This window comes from Ziziphus jujuba, chromosome 7, assembly GCF_031755915.1.
Source record: "Ziziphus jujuba cultivar Dongzao chromosome 7, ASM3175591v1".
Lineage (NCBI taxonomy): Eukaryota > Viridiplantae > Streptophyta > Magnoliopsida > Rosales > Rhamnaceae > Ziziphus > Ziziphus jujuba.
Genome location: NC_083385.1, coordinates 28,987,291 through 29,007,402, shown reverse-complemented (window position 1 = coordinate 29,007,402; position 20,112 = coordinate 28,987,291). Strand labels below are relative to the sequence as shown.

The following is a 20,112-nucleotide window of genomic DNA, read 5'->3' as shown; positions in this document are numbered from 1 at the left end:
TTACATGGGACTGGCCAGGACCGGATGGGTTTGAGTCCCAATCTGGTGTTTGGGAAGGAAAATGAAGGACAGGATAAATGTGTCCCGTTAGTCGAATTATCCGAAACGAGGGGGACAAATCTGACCCACCAAAACACCTGGGTCACTTTTGTCCTGCCCTCTTTCGATGCTTTCAACCTCTCAGCCTCTCACACCCGTTCGCCACTTCTTTTCGGTTTGAAGCCATAATTCTTGACCTCGAAGACGTTTGAAGCCATTATTACCAGCACGCCAGCCACGTAGCTGTCAAAGCTAACCCTAACTCTGCCGCCGGCGAAACCCATTTCAACCAGATTGTCTCCCCGAAATTCGAAGGCCTGAACCTCGTGAAACGGCATCGTTTGGTACACAAGATAGATCGACGAGCTCCAATCTGGACTCCACGCCCTTTCTATCGTCGCCAAGACTCCTCGCTCGAATCTCAACCCAAACGTCGACCAGAAAACTGGGTTTTTTTTGTCCCTGTGAGTGGCCGATATCTTTGCTTAATTTGTGGTTTATTTTTTTTATTTAGTTTTGAATTATTAAATTTGTAATCGTATTTCAGCATTTCAGCAACCGGCCTTCTCTCCCAACTCCGAAATTCCAGCATTTCATTTCTTTTTCCCTTGCCTTTCCCCAATCCCTCATTGCCCACTCTTCCACCCTGCTGATCCCCAAGGCCAGTGACCGTATCTAACAGGTAATTCTTCATTCCCAATACTCTCTCTGTCTTTTGCATGTTTCTTGCTAGCCTTTCGCTGAATGTACGCACTCACCATTCACGTTTCCATACATAACGTTGTATTTTTCTGTACATAACGTCATAAATCACTCATTCTTTTGCTTAACACACCCATCACAGATTCATAGCCAATGAATCAAAATTTTTCACGAAATTTCGAATTATAAAGCTGCCTAGCATGATAAATATAAGCAAACTTAGGTCATTTTCTGTACAAATCCTTATCTTCATGACTTCACTCTTCCTAGTACTTGGAGGAAATAATGAAACGGATAGGATGTCATTGCTTGTCTTTAAGATCTAAGTCTTGGACATAACAAGCTTACTGGTAAACTTCCAGAAAATTTATCCTTATTATCCAAGCTTGAGGGAAATATGGAGAGAATGCTGCCATTAGAATTAAGGTGGATAAAATGTAGATCATTGTGAGCATCTGCATATTTATCAAATATGAAATATGTACCTTTGAAAGGGTCAATATTGGAAGAGGAATATGAGTTTAAGATTTAGGATATTGTGATGCATGAGTGGTGTTCATCAGATATGTACCTAGTTAAAGGATCAGATTGAAAGAAAAATGTGAGCTTGTCAGCAATAATGTTGGTAATGATGAAAGCCAATATAAGTAAACGTATATAAAGCATAAATGGTTTCTTGAAAAAGACAACTTGGCCCTTGATGTGTTTGTATGATTAAAGATGGTCTGATTGGGATTTTTTTATTTTGTTTTCCTTTCTGCCTTCCTTGTACTAACGCATTGTTATAAGATAATCTGGTCATAATTGAGGAACGTACAGTTGAGATGAATGGTATTGATTGAACACACAATGTACTGATATGTAATTTCTTGAGCGGATTCCATATTATAGTTGTTTTGGATGTTGTGCCATTTTAACATAAGTCCATGACAATTTGTAGTGAATTTATATTTGAGATCATTATTGTAAGCCTCTAGGCACTACTTCAAACTCGGGTTTTCTTCCTCTCCAAAATTTACTGCATTGCTCTAGAACCTAGCAATTTTTCTACTTTAATTTTGAGCTGCATTTATCAAATTCTATAATGAAACTTTAATGGCCGCCCTTTGATGAAATTTTACCTGTAATTGATTGAACATTTACGTGATTTGTTTTTTTGGCCTGGAGGGGAATGGTTGGTTTGACAGTTGGCTTGTAAATCTAACAAAAATTTACTTTTGGACAGATTTGACTTGATGATAATTGAATAGCATGCCGAAGCATCAGATAATAGAGATGCCATATCCAAAAAGTTCAAAGCTATAGCTAGGTCATGAATTTCAGTTACATTCTTATACTTGAACTTGTTTGTTTGTATTCTAGAATACTTTAACTGCTTTCAGCAAGAAGATATTCCGTTCATCCAGATACATGGCAGCTTAGAATTGTCAAATTATTCTCACAAATACCCAAAAAAATGAATTTGATTACCACTTGGAGAATATTACCTATTCTTGTTGGCACCATTAAGTAGAGGCTTGTGGCAAATGAATAGCAAACCCTTAAAATTTAGTTGGTAGCTAATTGGATATGAGATAAGTGAGGATGCTGTACATTCTCTTTATCAAGAAGTTGGTTTGGTTCAAATTTAGTTTTATCAAATAAAGGGGCCCTTCTGTTAGATCACGACCTATTCTCTGTTCCAATTTTTGGAAGAATGGGATATGTAGTAGAGCTTCCAGAGATTATATTCGACATAATTTCTTTTGAGTGCATATTATAGAAAAATAAAAGGAGTGCAGTTGTTAGATAAATGTAAAATTATATTAATCTTTTTGTCATTTATAGATGCTGAAATTGTGAGGTTTTAAGTTGTTCAAGTGCCTGCTGCTCAAGTATTTTTGCAAGGTTGAAATACGATTTGAACCTGGAACCGTGTTATCTGATTGCTCGTTATAATTGACATGTCTTGTATTGTTTCCAGCTAATTTTCAGTGTTGCTATGATTCACTTATGCTAACTTTAAGCGTCGTATGCTTATCAGTTGTATGTTTTCCTGTAAAGAGGCTTTGATTTTCTTTTGTCGATTGCCTTTTTAAATCGTCAATGAAATAAATTAGTCAATGAAACAAATTAAGGATTCTCTAGAGGGAAATTGTATGTTACACAAATGCTGAACTTTAGGATCATTATCCTGTTTATCCAAAAAGCATTAGGCGTTAAATAGTTGCATATGGAATTACTTTTAAGGACAGTGTCCATTTAGGCCACAACCTCATCTTATGGACCTGCTGGCTCTGCAATTTCTTTTTACCCAGGAATGATGATTATATAGGAATGCCTTGCACTTTGTGAAAGGGAAAATATTTGTGGAACATGTGCATACTACCTCATATGCACGTGAAGACGAACCCATCATATGCAAAACATATGAGGTTTTTCTGGATTTTAATAATTGGGTGTGTTACGCCAAGTAGATAGATAGATAGATAGATAGATAGAAACAGATGGCATTCCTAGTTGCAAGGTTTAGAAAGCAAAGAAAGAAACCCAGATTAGGAGACTAAATATGAAACATGGGTTTTGTCTTCTCTAATAAAAAATAGATATTCAATAATGTTTGTAGGCTAACATATCTGAAAAAAGAAAAAAAAAAACCTTTTAAACCAATAATTTCTAGACAGAATAGATAAGATATTAATTCTCCATGTAGAAATAATGGCAGTGCTGTTTATAGGTGTTTGTTTTTATTGGTGTTTGTTTCGAAGGTGTTACCTATTCTGAGAAAAAGGGAATTAGAATTTGCAGACGAATTTTGAAAACTTGAAATTTGGAGTAGCTTGCATTCATGTCATACTTTAATTGCTAACTGGTTTGGTTTCTTATGTTTGGTTACTTAAATATGATTATTCCAATTCCAGTCAATCATATATCTCTGTTCTTTCATCCAGGTTAGTGAATAGGCCATGGGAATTGGATCATTGAGATAAGCCCAAATTAGCCGAAAGTGTCAAGGCCAATCTTGTGGGCTTCATTGATTGGATTCCTTCTCTTTGTTTGAAAACCATAATGTAGTTTAATCACTTTTTAAATGGCTGCTTTTCGGGTTTTGATTTTGTCTCCTTTCTTCATTGAAAATGTTTGTTAGGGATGTTGTCTAAAAATATATATTTATTAGAGTTAATGGTAGTTACAATTTATTATTCATTTAAATTAATTATAATTTTTATAAAAAAATTAAGAAAAACAAGAAATAAAATCTCAACATTAAACTGAATTTAAAATAGTTTTTAATTTAGTGTTTTTAACCTTTATATTTTAAATTTATTATTATTTGAAATGCTTAACAAACTTTGATTAAGAACTACACCAATAAATATTTATAGCAAACACATCGCATGTAATCAGGTAAAACTAATAAAAATTAAAAACCAAACTACTTATTGAACAACAGTTTTAATTAATGTTTTGTTTTCGCCTACAAACTTGTTCTTATAATATATATTATTATAGAATAGTATGAATAAACATTATTGAATATATATTAAAAATACTTAAATCCACCTTTTATTTTGACCTTCCAAATATATATAATGTTTATTGTGAATGCTAATATATAAATATATTATTTATGGAAGATTTTTGTTTTCTGTATTTATTCAATTGTATTGGCAATAGCAGCTCAATTTATTGTATTTCTGATAATTTTTTTTTATTTGTTGTTTTTTTTTTCTTTTTTGTAGAGATGGATGGAAGAAAATTAGTTGTGATTCAATCTTTTTGTTGGGGCTTTATGTTCATCTTTTTTATGTACATGTATGTAGCGTGGCAAAGGAGAAATGAAAGACGTGTTAGGAATAGAATAACTAGGAATACCGAATTGCGTACATCTTTTATAGATAGTTTGTTGGACAATGATGTCACTTGTATTAGTCAATTGAGGATGGATAGGAGAACATTTGTTATTTTATGTCGGTTATTACGCCAGGATGGATATGTGAAAAGAGATGGTACTGTTACATTGGAAGAGCAAGTGTGCATATTTTTGTACATAATTGCTCATCGTACAAAAAACCGTACAATTATCAGTCGATTCTATAAATCAGGGGAGACAATTAGTAGATATTTCAATTCAGTATTGAATGGGGTGTTGCGCTTACATTCCATTTTGTTGAGGCATCCTGAACCTGTGTCGGATAATTGCTCGGATGATAGATGGAAAATGTTTAAGGTACGTATGTGGACTAGTTTGGTTATTAATTTTATAGTTAGATGACTTGTAGCATTATCTGACGTTAGTAAAATTGTTTGTGTTGTAGAATTGTTTGGGAGCATTAGATGGAACTTATATTAAGATGAAAGTACCTGAAATCGATAAGCCAAGATATCGAACAAGAAAGGGTGAGATCGCAACAAATGTCTTAGGTGTATGTAACCCGAATATGGAATTTATATTTGTATTACCGGGTTGGGAAGGCTCCGCTTCAGATTCCAGAGTACTTAGAGATGCAATAAGTAGGCCAAATGGACTAAAAGTACCAACCGGTAAGACCAATCCTTAAATATTTTATCGAGTGGATTAACATTGCATAAACTAATAGGAGAAATTTTTCTGTGTTAGGTTGTTATTACTTAGTGGATGCTGGTTACACAAATGGTGAAGGATTTCTTGCACCATATAGGGGAACAAAATATCACCTTTCCGAATGGAGAGATGGTTGTGCACCCATAAATCATCAAGAGTATTTCAACATGAAGCATGCATCAGCTAGGAATATCATAGAAAGATGCTTTGGGGTTCTTAAAATGCGATGGGTAATTTTAAGAAGTCCATCTTTCTACCCAATTGCAACACAAATCAAAACCATTACTGCATGTTGTCTGATACATAATCTGATTAGAAGAGAAATGACACTCGATCCTGGAGAAGTCGAATATGATAGGAAGGAAAATGTGGACATTAATGAAGAGGAGGACATTATAGGATCAATTGCTTCCTCAGATCAATGGACGAATTGGAGAGATGAGTTAGCTAAGCAAATGTTTGGTGAGTGGAGAGGTCATCATGATTACTAGTTGATGGTTATGTAAAAAATTATGTTCTCACTGCTTATTTAATATTGTTTGTTAAATCTTTTGGATAATATGTATGAAGGCAAACTTATATTATATTAAGTGCAACATTTGAGATTTATTGTTATTTTGTTTGCATCTTGTTTTGATAATGTTGGAATCATGAAATGTTTACTTGAATAGCAATGGAAGCTGGAGGTAGCAGTAACGATAATAGGTGGGGTGAATCTAGGCGTACATGGAGTAGAGGTGAGGAAGAAGCTTTGCTGGTTCTTTTAGATGAAGCTGTATCTAGTGGGCAACGTTGTGACACGGGAGCATTTAAACCTGGTACACTTAATATGATTGAGCGGCAACTGGCTGAAATGTGTCCTAACTCGGGATTGCGAGCAACTCCACATATTGAATCGAAGCTAAAAAAGTGGAAGAAGCAATATGGCATCATATACGACATGCTGAACAAAAGTGGATTTGGATGGAATGACACTCTTAAATATGTGGAGATTGACAGTGACGATGCTTGGAAAGCATATGTGCAGGTTTTGACTTTGTTAGGAAAAATACCTTTATTGAATTTTGTGTTTCTTATCTTAAATATATAATGTTTTTACTAAATGATGGCTTTTTTTATTTTAGAGTAATCCAAGTGCAAAAAGTTGGAGAGATAAACCTTTTCCGATATATGAGAGGCTTGCTAATATTTTTGGGAAGGATCGGGCAATAGGACATGGAGCACAAACTCCAATTGATTTAGTTAATGATATAAATATGGAGCCTGACAATGACCAATTTGATGATGTGGGTTCTCCAATGTCTATGAATCAAACACATAGTCAACTGCCCACACAATCCCAATTAAGATGTAAGAGGAAAGCTCAATCGAAGGATGTTGACATCGTTAGCGGGTTAAACAATGTAGCAGATAAGTTTATAGATAAATTGGCTACACAGGTAGACAAGTTGGAGAAGTCTGATATCAACTATCCACAATACTTAGCTATGGAGCTTGACAGGTTATGATTCCCTATTACTAACAATCTCAAAATCTTTAAGGCAATGAGATCGGATCCATCGAACGTTGAGGTTTTCAAGATTATTAAAACCGATGTGCAGAAGATTGAATTTGCTCGTGGATTTTTGGATAACTAAATTAGTATTGTTGTGGATTATATATTTATGGATATGTATGAGAGGATGACAACTATGAACATTTGGAATTGAAACTTATGGACATATATTGTAACGTATTGAATGTTGGTTTCTAATTATGCATGTATGGATAATTTTATTATTATGTGTTATGTTTTAGAATATTAACATGCACTTTATTGATTTGGTGAGTTGTTATTTTGTTTAATAATTTACTATATTATATTGTCATTTATTATTATATGCAGGAATATTGAATGGCAAAGAGAAGGGTTTATGTTGTGTTTAAAGGTAGACAACTAGGGATATATAATTCTTGGTCTGAATGTCATCAACAAATGCACGGATTTACAAATAATTTATATCAAGCCTATAATACAATTGAAGAAGCTGAAATTGCATATGTTGAGTTTGTAGAACAAACAATGAGGAATCGCAATGAAGCAAATCCAATACAAAATACCACCACCGTACATACACGTGCTCAATTTCACAACGAGTGGGGTAATGGTTTTGTATTAGGTTGTTTATTTGGCTTACTATCAATGGGTTTATTTACTTATTTCTTATATAATTAGATTATTCTTGTAAAATCCAATATATATATACGGATGTCATACTTGTTAAAAGTGTAACTACATGTGACATTTATTTATATATCTATATATCTATATGTATGAATTGAAGATGGATATATTTATGCTATTAACAAGTTCTTAATTAAATATTATGTCAATTTTTTTTATTTGTATTTAATTGTTATTCATGATTAGTAATTTTGTTTTAATCGGTTTTGAAAACAATATTTTAAGTAGTTTATGGGTGTTAAAAAAAAATTACAAATATATTATAAATATCATTAAATTATTATTATTATTAATTAATTGAACATATAAATATCTATACAAAACATATTAAATATAATTAATAATAAAACTTTAATTAAATATAATATTTAATTTTTTTGTAAATATAAATATAATTTTAAATCTTTTCATATATAACAAAATAAATACTATAATTATAAAATAATCCAATCCAGTCCGATCCTGCACCAAACATGGGACAACTAGTCCAACATTCAGTCTAGAACTATACCAAACACAGTACTGCACTATTCGATCATGTCCGATCCGAACTTATCCTGTCCGATCCCGTCCGATCCGGACCTATCCTGCGTACCAAACGAGCCCTAAGGCTTTGTAAAAAAAAAAAAAAAAAAAAAAAAAAAAAAAAAAGAGGTAAAACGGAAATGGAAAGGAGAAAAAAAAAATGAGGGAAAAAAATATAAATTTTTGTTTTTTGGTTATTAAGATAAAATATGGAAGGGAAATAAATTGGATGCTTTTTATTTTTATTTATTTATTTATTTTAAAGAAAAATTGGATACTTCAAATTAAGGCATGTTACAATATAGATAGACATCTTCAAAATATTTAAAAACATTATTTTTAAATTTGCCAAGCTGATTTAGGAAGAAGAAAATTAAGTGCGGTCAAGGTGGATATTTACTTGTCAATTAAATTTACTTTTATACATTATTGACAACAATCTTTCAAAATTTCATAGCATATAAATAGTAATCTACAACTCTAATCTTTATTATAGAGTTGTGAAAGTTTTCAAGTTTGACTTTACAAAGTTATTTATTTATTTATTTATATATATATATATATATATATATATAAGAGTTTTTATTTTATAAAATAATTTTTTTTAATAGGTTTCATTTCAAAATTTTGAAGTTATATTTAAATTCAAGGCTGGATTGTTGGAAAGTTTTGGTATTAAAAACCAATTTAATAGCTGTAACAACCATTTTAATGGCATGATAAATGATTTATAATTTAAAAGTTACAAATTTTGAATGAAGTTGTACCAGTCAATTAAATTACAAAAACTTAATTGTGAATATTATTATTATTTAAATACCATATTCAATTTCTATTTTGTTTAAGACCTATAAATTGCTTAATCCTCCTTCAGTGTGAGAAATGAAATATGACAAAATAGAGGAAGAGCAGAAGAAGAAGTTTTTTTAACTTCTTATATACTTTTGATATTTGCTTAGAACTGTCTAGGATCTTTAGTGTAGTGGACTTCAGACAATTTCAAGTTTGTTAAGAAAAATTTAAAGGTGCAACATTTGAAGATTATGTTAATTTGTTGTATATTGAAAGATAAACGCATCTGGATTCACTAACATTGATGATACTGTATGGAACACATTCGGGTCTAAAGTTCAAATCCATTATTGTAATTTTATTATAGTAGGTTTTTATATTTATATTTTTATTAATGTTTTATTTATTATTTTATTTGTCTAGATTATTTTATTTCTAACGTTTTGTTTGTTATTTTTTTACAAGCTATTGTAAATTGAGCATATCAACAATTTGTAATTTATTTTATTCATTTTTTTAAGCTTTCTGCATTTATATTAATTATATGCCCATATCACCATGCTTGATTTGTGGAGGAAATATAATTTAAACTGAAGCTATTCATTACCTTGATTTGGATCTCTCGAAGCATATAAAAAAGGAATAAGCAAGTTTTATACTTAACTTCTAGGGTAAGCTTTTAAATCCAGCTACAACATCTCATAAAATACTTTTGCAACTTGAGCAAGTTGTTAGAATTTACGGATCTAAATATATATAATAGATTCCATTAATCATAATATACTAACCTCTAAAATTAAATCTTTAATCCTGCAAAATAGAAAATAACGTAAAGTAGTGCCTATGGACACACTACTCTCAAACCACTCTCAATGATTTCTAAAAACCCTAATCACAAAATACAGTATGTATTTGTGTGCTTGCCTTAAATCTTTTATAGTCTCTGCAAATCAGACTTACCGATTAATTTTAACACACACAAAATAATAATAATTTAATAATATAATAAAAAAATATGGATAAGTTATTGTGCTTATAAAGAGAGTTGATCCTCCAGTTCAATGGGTCAACTGGAGTTTTATAGAGAGTGTGTGACCAAAGATTCTACTACAAAATAATAAACAAGTCAGTCCCATTAATGGCATAAATAGGCATTGTAAGTGAGTAATTAATTATGTTAAGTCCACGAACATTTATTTATTGAACATTCTCCCACTTGGACTGCATAATTATGATCATATATAATCTAAACTCACTTACTACAGAATCTCCCGAACCATAATACCATTTTATCTAAATATATAGCATACCGATATGGCACAACAATATACTAGATTACGTAGTAGAGATTCTCTCAGTAAATCTCCTAAAACATGATACCATTTCAACTAAATACTTTGCATGCCATAAACTCAGTTTAAGTAGTAGAGATTTATCTAACCACGTGCAATCCCCCAACACACAATACCATTTCATCCGAGCAAATTGTGTATTGACAGGATACACCAATACACCCAAACTAGGAAGTAGGGACTTAATATAGCACCTGTGGATCAACATATACATATACCTAGACTAAAAGTCTAAACAGGCTTGTAAATATAAGAAGCAATAATATGTGTAATAAAAGATTTCATAAAAAAATAATGATCCACATATATTAATGTATCAAAATACTTAAAGAAATAAATGATACTCAACATGGATATTACTGCAGAATGCATAATATACTCCTACTGACCCACAGAAGTATCAACTGCCTAACAATCCCATACAGGACACATGCTACTCAAATATGCCTACTTGTAAGGCCTTGGTCAGTGGATCTGCCACCATACTATAAGTAGGCGTGTGAACAATAGTAAAAAGGCCTTCTTCAATTTTCTTCTTTATCACAAAATACTTTACATTGATGTATCTCCTACCAGGGATACCTTTTAAATTATTAGAGAAAGACACTGCTGCAGTATTATTACAATACATCATAATAGGCATATCAATAGAGTCAACTACTCCTAAATCACAAATAAAATTCCGAAGCCAAACTGCATGACGAGTAACCTCATAACATGTCACATACTCTACCTCCATAGTCAAGGATGCTGTCACTGACTGCTTGGCACTTTGCTAAGACACAAGACCTCCTACCATGATAAATATATATCCGGTGATAGATTTCTTATCATTCATACAACCTTTATAATCTGTATCACTATAACTAACAACATCAAGAGAGTTGGTGCGTCAATATGTCGACACATGATCATTAGATACCTAAAGACCTTCTTAACTTTTGGTAATGAATAGGACCAAGACTGCTCATAAATCTACCAAGTATATCCACAGCAAAAGCTATATCAGGCCGTGTACAAACTTGAGCATACATTAAACTACCCACTGCTGAAGAATAGCGAACATTTCTCATCGCCATACTCTCTCTATCATTCTTGGGACATTGTTCCTTATAAAATCTTTCACCCTTCATGATCGGTATACTTCTAGGAGAACAATTATGCATATCAAATCTCTTAAGGATTCTATCAATATAGGCTCTCTGAGACAACTGTAACACATAATTAGTACTATCTTGAACAATCTCGATTCCCAAAATAAAAGAAGCCTCACCAAGATCTTTCATGTCAAAATGGTTGCACAACATCTGCTTTGTCTCAGCCAACAGGTCAGTGTCATTGGTAGCTAAGAGTATGTCATCAATATACAACATCAGAAATATAAACTACTTCCATTGACCTTCATATATATCCACCTATCAACAGCATTCTCCTTAAAGCTATTTTTTATGACAACCTCATCAAATTTAAGATACCATTTCCTCGAAGTCTGTTTAAGACCATAAATCGACTTCTTAATCTTACAAACCAAATTACCATTTCCTGTTTACTGGAAGCCAATTGCTTGAATCATATATACATTCTTAAATAAATCACCATTTAGAAAAGTAGTCATAACATCCATCTGGTGTGAAAGGTCCACATATATCAGTATGGATTGATTCCAAAATATCTCCATACCTTCCTATCTTATCCTTTCTAACCTTGGAAGTTAGCTTGCCTTTCACATATTCAACACAAGCTGATAGATCGGAGAAGTCAAGATTAGGAAGTATTCCATCCTTTACTAACCTTTCCATTCTGTACTTAGAAATATGTCCCAAACGCTTATGCCACAATATTGAGGAATTATAATTAACTCTTGGACGTTTAGAAGCAACAATAGGGGCAACAACAGAATTAACAGAATAATTGAGACCATTATTAAATAAATCAAGTCTATATAAATTGCCACATAAAGTTCCAAAAAAAATGCTGCTCAAGATTGATTGGCCCCCACTCTTGAGCTATCATCCCATGTAATGAATTAGTAACATGAATTGTTGCTCCAGTATCAAACCACCAAGTACTCATAGGCACATCAATAATATTAGACTTAATCATTAAAATATTATCTTTCTTCTGTTTCTTTTCTTTAAAATCCAACAGTTTATATTTTTGTATCCAACTTTATTGCAGTAGTCACACCTTCCATTGAAGTACTCTTTTCTTTCTCCGATGTCCATCTTAAGGTCCCTTAACTTATTATAATAAGAAGAAAGTAACATAATATGGTCCCTTACTCCTTTAATTCCATTATACTTAGTATTATTCAAAAAGTCCAAATAATGATGCTTCTCATTCATATCAAACTTGATAAACTTCTTCGCTATCTCCTCAAGAAGTTCCTTTGCAGTGTCAACCTTAGGAATATTAGCATATATAGCTTCATCCATATAGCTCTCCATCATCATCATATAGCACTTATTAGAGTGCTTCCAATCCTCATAAGGTTTCATAACTGCTGCACTACTATCATCAGTTAGTATCACTGGTGGATCTATCTCCAAAGCCAAATCCAATTTCATAAATGTCAAATTCATACTTAAAGTGTTCTTCCACTTCTGATAATCTGTCCCATCCAATTTCATCATGGCAATTATAGGCAGAACATTCGGGGTGCTAGTAACTGTGAAAATGGTAAAAACAATAAAGCATTTAATATATAAAACAATAACTATTTTCCAGCCCCTATCACAAAACATAAAATCAATATCGCTAAGGTCTTTGTAGCACTAAAGATACCTTTTCGCGGGCTAGGGACAGTCATCCAAATAACCACAATCAAATGTATTGAACTGAATCACCGACAGGATAACTCAGAACCTGCGATTCATGACATTCAATCAACTTCCACTACTATTTTAGGCATCATACAAAGCAACTAGAACCACCGATAGGGTAGCCTAATTACCCATATAGACCCTGGTTAATAAGTGGGAGAAAATCAATATTTGGTAATTTCATGAAATAGGCAAATATAAAATATCTCATCCACTATGCCAACATACATTACATTGTACATATAATGTAGATAAAATAAGTCTCACGAGGGGTGAGTATCTAAAATTCCATACTACTATATCAACTAGGTACAAAGCCCTTTTAGAGAAAGCTAACATAATCCAATTTTGAATATAGGCATTTAATTTAATTCAAGAAAATTGGAATGGGATATATAAACAAATGAATAAACAATAAATAAATAACAATTTTTTTTTAAAGTAATATTAAACAATAGATAAATAAATAAATCAATAAATAATAAAGTTAAATAAGAAAAAAAGTGTTTTTTGTTTTTTGTTTTTTTTTTTTTTAATCTCGGGCTGCTGATGTCATCATGCTAACATCAGCACAACAGTTGCTAACATCACCATGATGACATCAGCAAACGGTACAAATCAACTTCACACGACAAGTCGTGTGAAGCTTCTTCTCCATCCAACCGGGTCTCGGTTCGATACTTTTTACAGGGTAACGGGTCACGCGACCTGCTTCTTCATCCCATCGGTAAATACCTTTTTCGGCAACCATTTTCTATAATTTTGGTGCCGTTTGATTTGTATTTTTTTGAGCAAAGGTTTCCACAAATCAATTTGGTTCAAAATTAACCCAAAACAAACACCCAAGCAAGAAACATTCGGCCATGGGTTTCTCAATGTGTTTGTTTTTTTCTTTTTTGGGGGAAAAATTGTGTTTCAGACAAAAATTAGGGCTCAATAAATATTGCATTCCACATAGAGAACAAGAACCCACAATACCCAGATCAAGATTTGTCAAGAAACAATAATTTTTTTTTTTATTACACATAATAATCGGGCATGAATATATCACAATCGGGTCACACATATATACATATATATATTCCATAGACCATAACATGTAATCTTCGATTAATCAAGGAAGAGGAAATAATAATAATAAAATAAACATAATGTAATCAATATACACAGATCAATGATGAATGGCCGAAACACAGATCAATATTCACTATGCGAACTGAGTTATTATAAGACAAATTACAAAGGAATTTACTATGCATATTAACCATACGCGCTGATATCAATTGTTATAATTTACGGATCTAAATATACATAATAAATTTCATTAATCATAATATACTAACCTCCAAATGCTGTTATTGATAAATTAAATTTTTAATCCTGTAAAATAGAAAACAACGTAAAGTAGTGCCTATGGACACACTGCTTTCAATGATTTCTGAAATTCCTAATCACAAAATACGGTATGCATCTGTTTGCTTGCCTTAAACCGTTTATAGTCTCTACAAGTCAGACTTACCCATTACTTTTTAACACACAAAAAATAATAATAATTTAATAATATAATAAAAAAAATATGGATAAGTCATTGGGCTTATAAAGAGAGTTGGTTTTCCAATCCAATGGGCCAACTGAAGTCTTATAGAAAGTGTGTGACCAAAGACCCTACTACAAAATAATAAACAAGTCAGTTCCATTAATGACATAAATAAGCCCTGTAAATGAGTAATTGATTATGTTAAGTTCACAAACATTTATTTATTTAATACAAGAAGCTCAAATTTACAAGCAATTTGACTAACAAAGGAGGTTCAACCAATATAGGACATGGTGGTCAAGGCGAGGAAGAAGGAATGATGAATGAAGAACTCTCCAAATAATTGTAAACCTTATTGCATTATTTGCAAAAAGAATAATTGCATTTTAGTAAATTGTACTCTGGCCATATTACACAATGAACTTTCAATTTTAAAATGTTCCACAATTTTCAAGTTACAATGAGTTTTACATTAGTTTAATTTTTAAATTGATTTTCAAATTGACTCACAAAATGTTTAAACATTGGAAAATTGACTAGTTTTCCCATCAGTCCATTAATTATTTTTTTTTCTCATTCTGTTTATAAATTGATAAAATTAAGTCAATTTTTTTAGATTTTAAACTTTTTATTAGTTAATTTAGGAACTACTGTGAATTAAAATGAATTTGAATAATTTTTTTTTCCCTCTCATTATGCCATGTGATGAAAGCTTTGCATTTCAAAATAAAAAATTGAATGAAGTCATATTTATGCCATTTGAGATGTAGGTCTCAAAATTATAATGGCCTAAAATTATTGAAAAATAAAAGTGGTATTAGGCCAACCTCTTATTAATCATACAAAAAGTTGAGGGATGTATTTACAGAAAAATGCATGCATTGTCATTCTGAAAAATGCTTGGAAAGCATAGACACCTTTAGAGTTGGTGCATGCTAATATTTTTGGGCCAACTTGAACTCCACCACCAAATGAATGAAGATATTTTCTTCTATATATTTATGAGTAAACTCAAATGATGTGGATATATTTCCTCAAAGAAAAGCCAAACGCATTCTAGATCTTTCAATAAAGCAAGGGGCTTGTACAAAAGCAAGTTGGGAAGTTATGAAGATACTTTGAATAGATCATGGTGGTGAATACATCTCTAAACCTTTTATAGATTATTATAAAAAAAAAAAAAATGAAGTTCAAACACAGCTTACCATTTGCCATGCCTCGCAACAAAATGGTCTAGTAGAGTGCAAGAACATAACATATAGAAGAAATTGCTAGAAGCATGGTATAGGAGAAAGGCTTCCAAATGACTACTAGGTAGATGCACTTAATACTGCAATATATATCTTGAACGAATCTCTTTCACTTCAATGGGTTAATTGAAGTATTATAAAAATTGTATGCTCAAGGGTTCTATTGTAAAAGTCAGTAAATAAGCTTGATCCATTATTGATGCAAACAAATCTTGTAAGTGTGTCAAGGATAGGCGTGAAGAGAATGATTCGGAGTCCTTGGAGAGTGGAACCATGCAATAATAGACACGAGATAGATCTTCCATAGAACAAAGTTTTTTTCAAATAAGCTGATTCATTGGGATCCTGCAAATCCAATCTTTTTCCTATTCAAAAATCAGCTCGTTATCTCGGTGTTTTCATATTGAAAATTCTTTGCAAATAAGAGATGTCAAATATAATTAGAATGAATATAATTAAAAAGTGAATATAAATAATGTAATGCATTGTTCAATTGAATACGCAATTCTCGGAATTCTTTTATATATTCATTTCGTGAGAATAATAAATGTGAAAAGAAAATAAATGTAAACAAAATTGGAAAGCAAAGCGTTCATTGTTTATGATTAGACTAATCTATACTAAATATCTAATATGTTAATCACGTTGATACTAATATGTTAATTATCGAGTGCTTATTTAATGGGGGTTTCATGTCATATGACATAAATTGTTTCCCATATTGATGACAGACCAAATTGACTATAAGTTTGTCTCCGAATATAACAACATGCTTGTTACAAGCTTATTACCCAACCAAAAAAAAAAAAAAAAAGAAGAAGCTTTTGGCAAGTTGGAAATATAAACTCGTATGAGACACTAATACGTGAAAGATAAATAAAAAAATAATAAAAATTTAAAATTAAAAGAAGAAGAAGAAACTGCGAAGTTTAGAAAAAACTACTAGTTTTAGACTAATTTTTGGGACAAAAATTTATGAAAAATGCTATTTGTCACAGGTATTGTCAATCAACGTGTTCAATTTTTGTTTTTTGTCTTAATTTTTAATTTTTAAATTGTGTGTAATTTGCTTATTTTAATATTTTGTTAATGTTAGTTGTTAATAGTTAGATAGCTATGTGAACTCTAGATGAATATATATATATATATATATAAACAAAAAATGAAACACAACTTAAAATTATATTGATTTTTAGTTTTAGTTTTAGTTTTAGTTCTTTTTTTTATTTTTTTAATTTTTTTTCATTTTTTTACATTTGTAATTAATTAATATGTCTAACAAATTTTTGCTATTATTAATTAACACTAATAAAAACTTAAAGTAAGCAAACTATACACAATTTATAAGAAATAAACAAAAACTGAACATGTTTGTATCATTACTAGTGAGATTCTACATCATATGCAAATTTAATTCACTCTCCAAAAAATTTTATTTTTCAATATTAGATTTTTACATTTAAAAGTCAAAACATAATTATATGCAGCTAAATATCTTATCACCAATGGACCCTAATCATCATCCAAAACATATATATACATACATACATACATACATACATATATATATATATATATATATATAAACAATTAAGCTTAAGTAAGATTTTTAATATTAAAATTAACGTCAGAATTTATTTAGCTATTGAATTGCATTAATGACTGAGATTTAAAATTACATTTATTATTTACTAGATTCCAATATAGTTAACTTTTTTAAATAGAGTTTTAGCATGTTACTAAACTTATATTTGAATACTTTTTGAATTCTAAGTTCAATATTTGATGTGATCCAAAAGCTAATAAAATAATATTTAATGTAAAATCCATCATATTGTTTTGATATGGGGTCTGACTATACATATATAGTTACAGTAATGATTTAGTAAGTAATCTAATTCATTTTATTATTAGCTATTTAGGTATAATATTAGCATATAATATGTAGCAATACTAATTTATATTATTTATTTGCATTTCTATGTTTTAATACTAAGAATATAATAAAAAAAATTTGACTCTTTAATAATAACCTGTTAAGTTGTTACATGATGTGTAAATAATACTGAATATTAAAAAAAAATTCTGTATTTTTTTTTCCCATTTGGTATTATGCCATATTATTTTATTATATTTTGTTTAATGTACCATAAAGTGAAATAGTAGTTCACTAAATCATTACTCTCTCTCTCTCTCTCTATGCATATATATATATATATATATATATTTATATATGTATATATTTCGATGTAGTTAACTATACATTGTCACTGATCACACATTACATCTTGCATGTATATGGAAATAATTCAATTGAAACAATTAAAACCTGTTCCATACTTCCGTTGTAAAACCCATTTTTCACTTTAGAAATTTTATAGTAACCAAAAATGTACTCATAGCTTAATTTCATATACATGACTTGAAAAAGACAATACTAATAAGATTCATTTTTCCAAGGGTTATAACTATGCTTTCGGACTCTTTAGTTTGCCTCAATTTGAATTAAGTGCGCCAAATTTTAATTTTTTCAATTGAGTTTCTTAATATTCTTTTTGGTTTCAATTTAGACCTCCATTTTTATTTGTTTTTTGTCAATTGAGATCTTTGATTTTAGTTTTATTTCAATTTGGACATTATATATTTAATCTTTATGGTGGGGAATGTTATTTAGTTTTTAATATTTTAAGATAATAAAATTTTTGAATTTTGTAATAAAACATTGATTTGAGCAAAATTTTTATTAGGTTTTATCCGTATTCGAAGAAAAATGAAAATTGAGAATTTTAATTGAAAAAATTGAAAATGGAATCCGATTGCAACCAAAATGAAAATGAAGACACTCAATCAAAACTTTGAAACTTAAAGCACCTAATTGAAATTGAAGGGTCCAAAATGTAGTTAACTCTATGGAAAAAAACATAGATGTACTCATAGATGTTTTACTTGGAAAAGTTTAAAAACATGTTAAAAACAAAATATAGATTATTTTTAATAACGTAATATTTTTTGTTCATACATATATTTAATATATATAACATATACATATATAATATCATACTTAACATTTTATCAAACATTACTGTTTTAAAACATATCGTTAAGACTTAATCTATAATTTCTAAAAGTATGAGATTCAATTTTTTTTATTTTTATCGTACAAAATTGTTTTTGCAAAATCTTGTAGATGGGCCTTATATCATCTTACAACTTCTATTTGGGTCTCTCGAACATTCTACAAACTGTACACCATCTAGCCTCGAGTCTCCTAGAATTTTCTGACTTCAGTCCCTCGTCCTGAAAAACAATTCAGACCAAACATGAATTCTCTAGAAGCATACACAAACAATTCCACAGCCCTATAAATCTCACCTCCCTCATGGCCTGTCCGACTAGAAACCAAAAACAAAATTTATTGCCTACATCTGCGTCTGTCTTCAATTTTCTCACCTTTTCTCACATTCCTTGCAGCCCAAAAATGGCCATCGTAAACATGCCCATTTCGCTACTCTTACAAACTCTTATCCTAACCCTCATAGTCTCCCATTCCAACGCATTGGTTCCCTACACAAGACCACTAGCATGGGATATGATCCTCCCCTCCGAAGATCCTTTCAGGATCCTTGAACAAACCCCACTTCCTCTCCCCAAAGGCCTTGACTCTTTGGCAATGGCACGAGCCGACTGGAAAGAGACGCCAGCTGAGCACATCATTGCGGTAGACGTCCCGGGGATGACAAAAGACGAGGTGAAGATCGAGGTGGAGGAGAACAGGGTGGTGAGGATCAGTGGGGAGAGGAAGGCGGAAGAGGAGTTAGATGGGGAGAAGTGGCACAGAGCCGAGAGGACCAACGGAAAATTCTGGAGGCAGTTCAGAATGCCATCCAATGCAGACGTGAATGGGATCAGAGCCAGGCTTGAAGATGGAGTGTTGAGGATTACAGTACCTAAGTTTGCTGAGATGCAAAAGAGGCAGCCTAAGGTGATTAGTATTGCACATAAGGATGAGGATTTCGCGCAAGATATCAAGCCAACCAAGGCTGACATGTGATTTGAGATTAAAATAGATGTAAACACATCATATGATGTGTATGCATACTTGCGTGTATAAGAATATATGGTAGTGTTTCATACTTGTCCCAAAACCCAAGGAAAAAGAAAAATTGTGATTAGAGGTTTGATTTTTCGGGTGGTGGAGTGGTTTCAATTAAAATATTTGTAATCCGATCAATCTCAATGTAATAATCACATACCTTTCACTTTTCCTTCTCCCAGTCTCTCTTATATGATGGGCACAAGAGGCGC

At 31.2% G+C, this 20,112-nt stretch overlaps 2 protein-coding genes across 2 annotated transcripts; both read left to right on the top strand.

Annotated features, from left to right (window-relative positions):
* Positions 1-58: 58 nt before the first annotated feature.
* On the top strand, positions 59-7,058 carry LOC112490027 (uncharacterized). The gene is made up of 7 exons (XM_048479034.2): positions 59-503; positions 587-721; positions 4,464-4,951; positions 5,040-5,265; positions 5,342-5,767; positions 5,977-6,332; positions 6,430-7,058. Exons 3-7 carry the CDS (start codon positions 4,466-4,468, stop codon positions 6,811-6,813), a joined length of 1,878 nt encoding a protein of 625 aa, XP_048334991.2. The 5' UTR covers positions 59-503; positions 587-721; positions 4,464-4,465; the 3' UTR covers positions 6,814-7,058.
* Positions 7,059-19,063: 12,005 nt separating this feature from the next.
* LOC125423838 (22.0 kDa class IV heat shock protein) lies at positions 19,064-20,076 on the top strand. The gene has a single exon (XM_048479418.2). The coding sequence runs from the start codon at positions 19,187-19,189 to the stop codon at positions 19,856-19,858; it is 672 nt and encodes a 223-aa protein (XP_048335375.2). The 5' UTR covers positions 19,064-19,186; the 3' UTR covers positions 19,859-20,076.
* Positions 20,077-20,112: the final 36 nt, after the last annotated feature.

What these genes read in the sequence shown, in the direction of transcription:
- LOC125423838 (XM_048479418.2), top strand. Translation starts at nt 19,187, where the DNA reads ATGGCCTGTCCGACTAGAAACCAAAAACAAAATTTATTGCCTACATCT.
- LOC112490027 (XM_048479034.2), top strand. Translation starts at nt 4,466, where the DNA reads ATGGATGGAAGAAAATTAGTTGTGATTCAATCTTTTTGTTGGGGCTTT. An exon ending in TGGACTAAAAGTACCAACCG is followed by an intron (nt 5,266 to 5,341) that starts GTAAGACCAATC and finishes TTTCTGTGTTAG; the next exon opens with GTTGTTATTACTTAGTGGAT. An exon ending in CTTGGAAAGCATATGTGCAG is followed by an intron (nt 6,333 to 6,429) that starts GTTTTGACTTTG and finishes TTTTTATTTTAG; the next exon opens with AGTAATCCAAGTGCAAAAAG.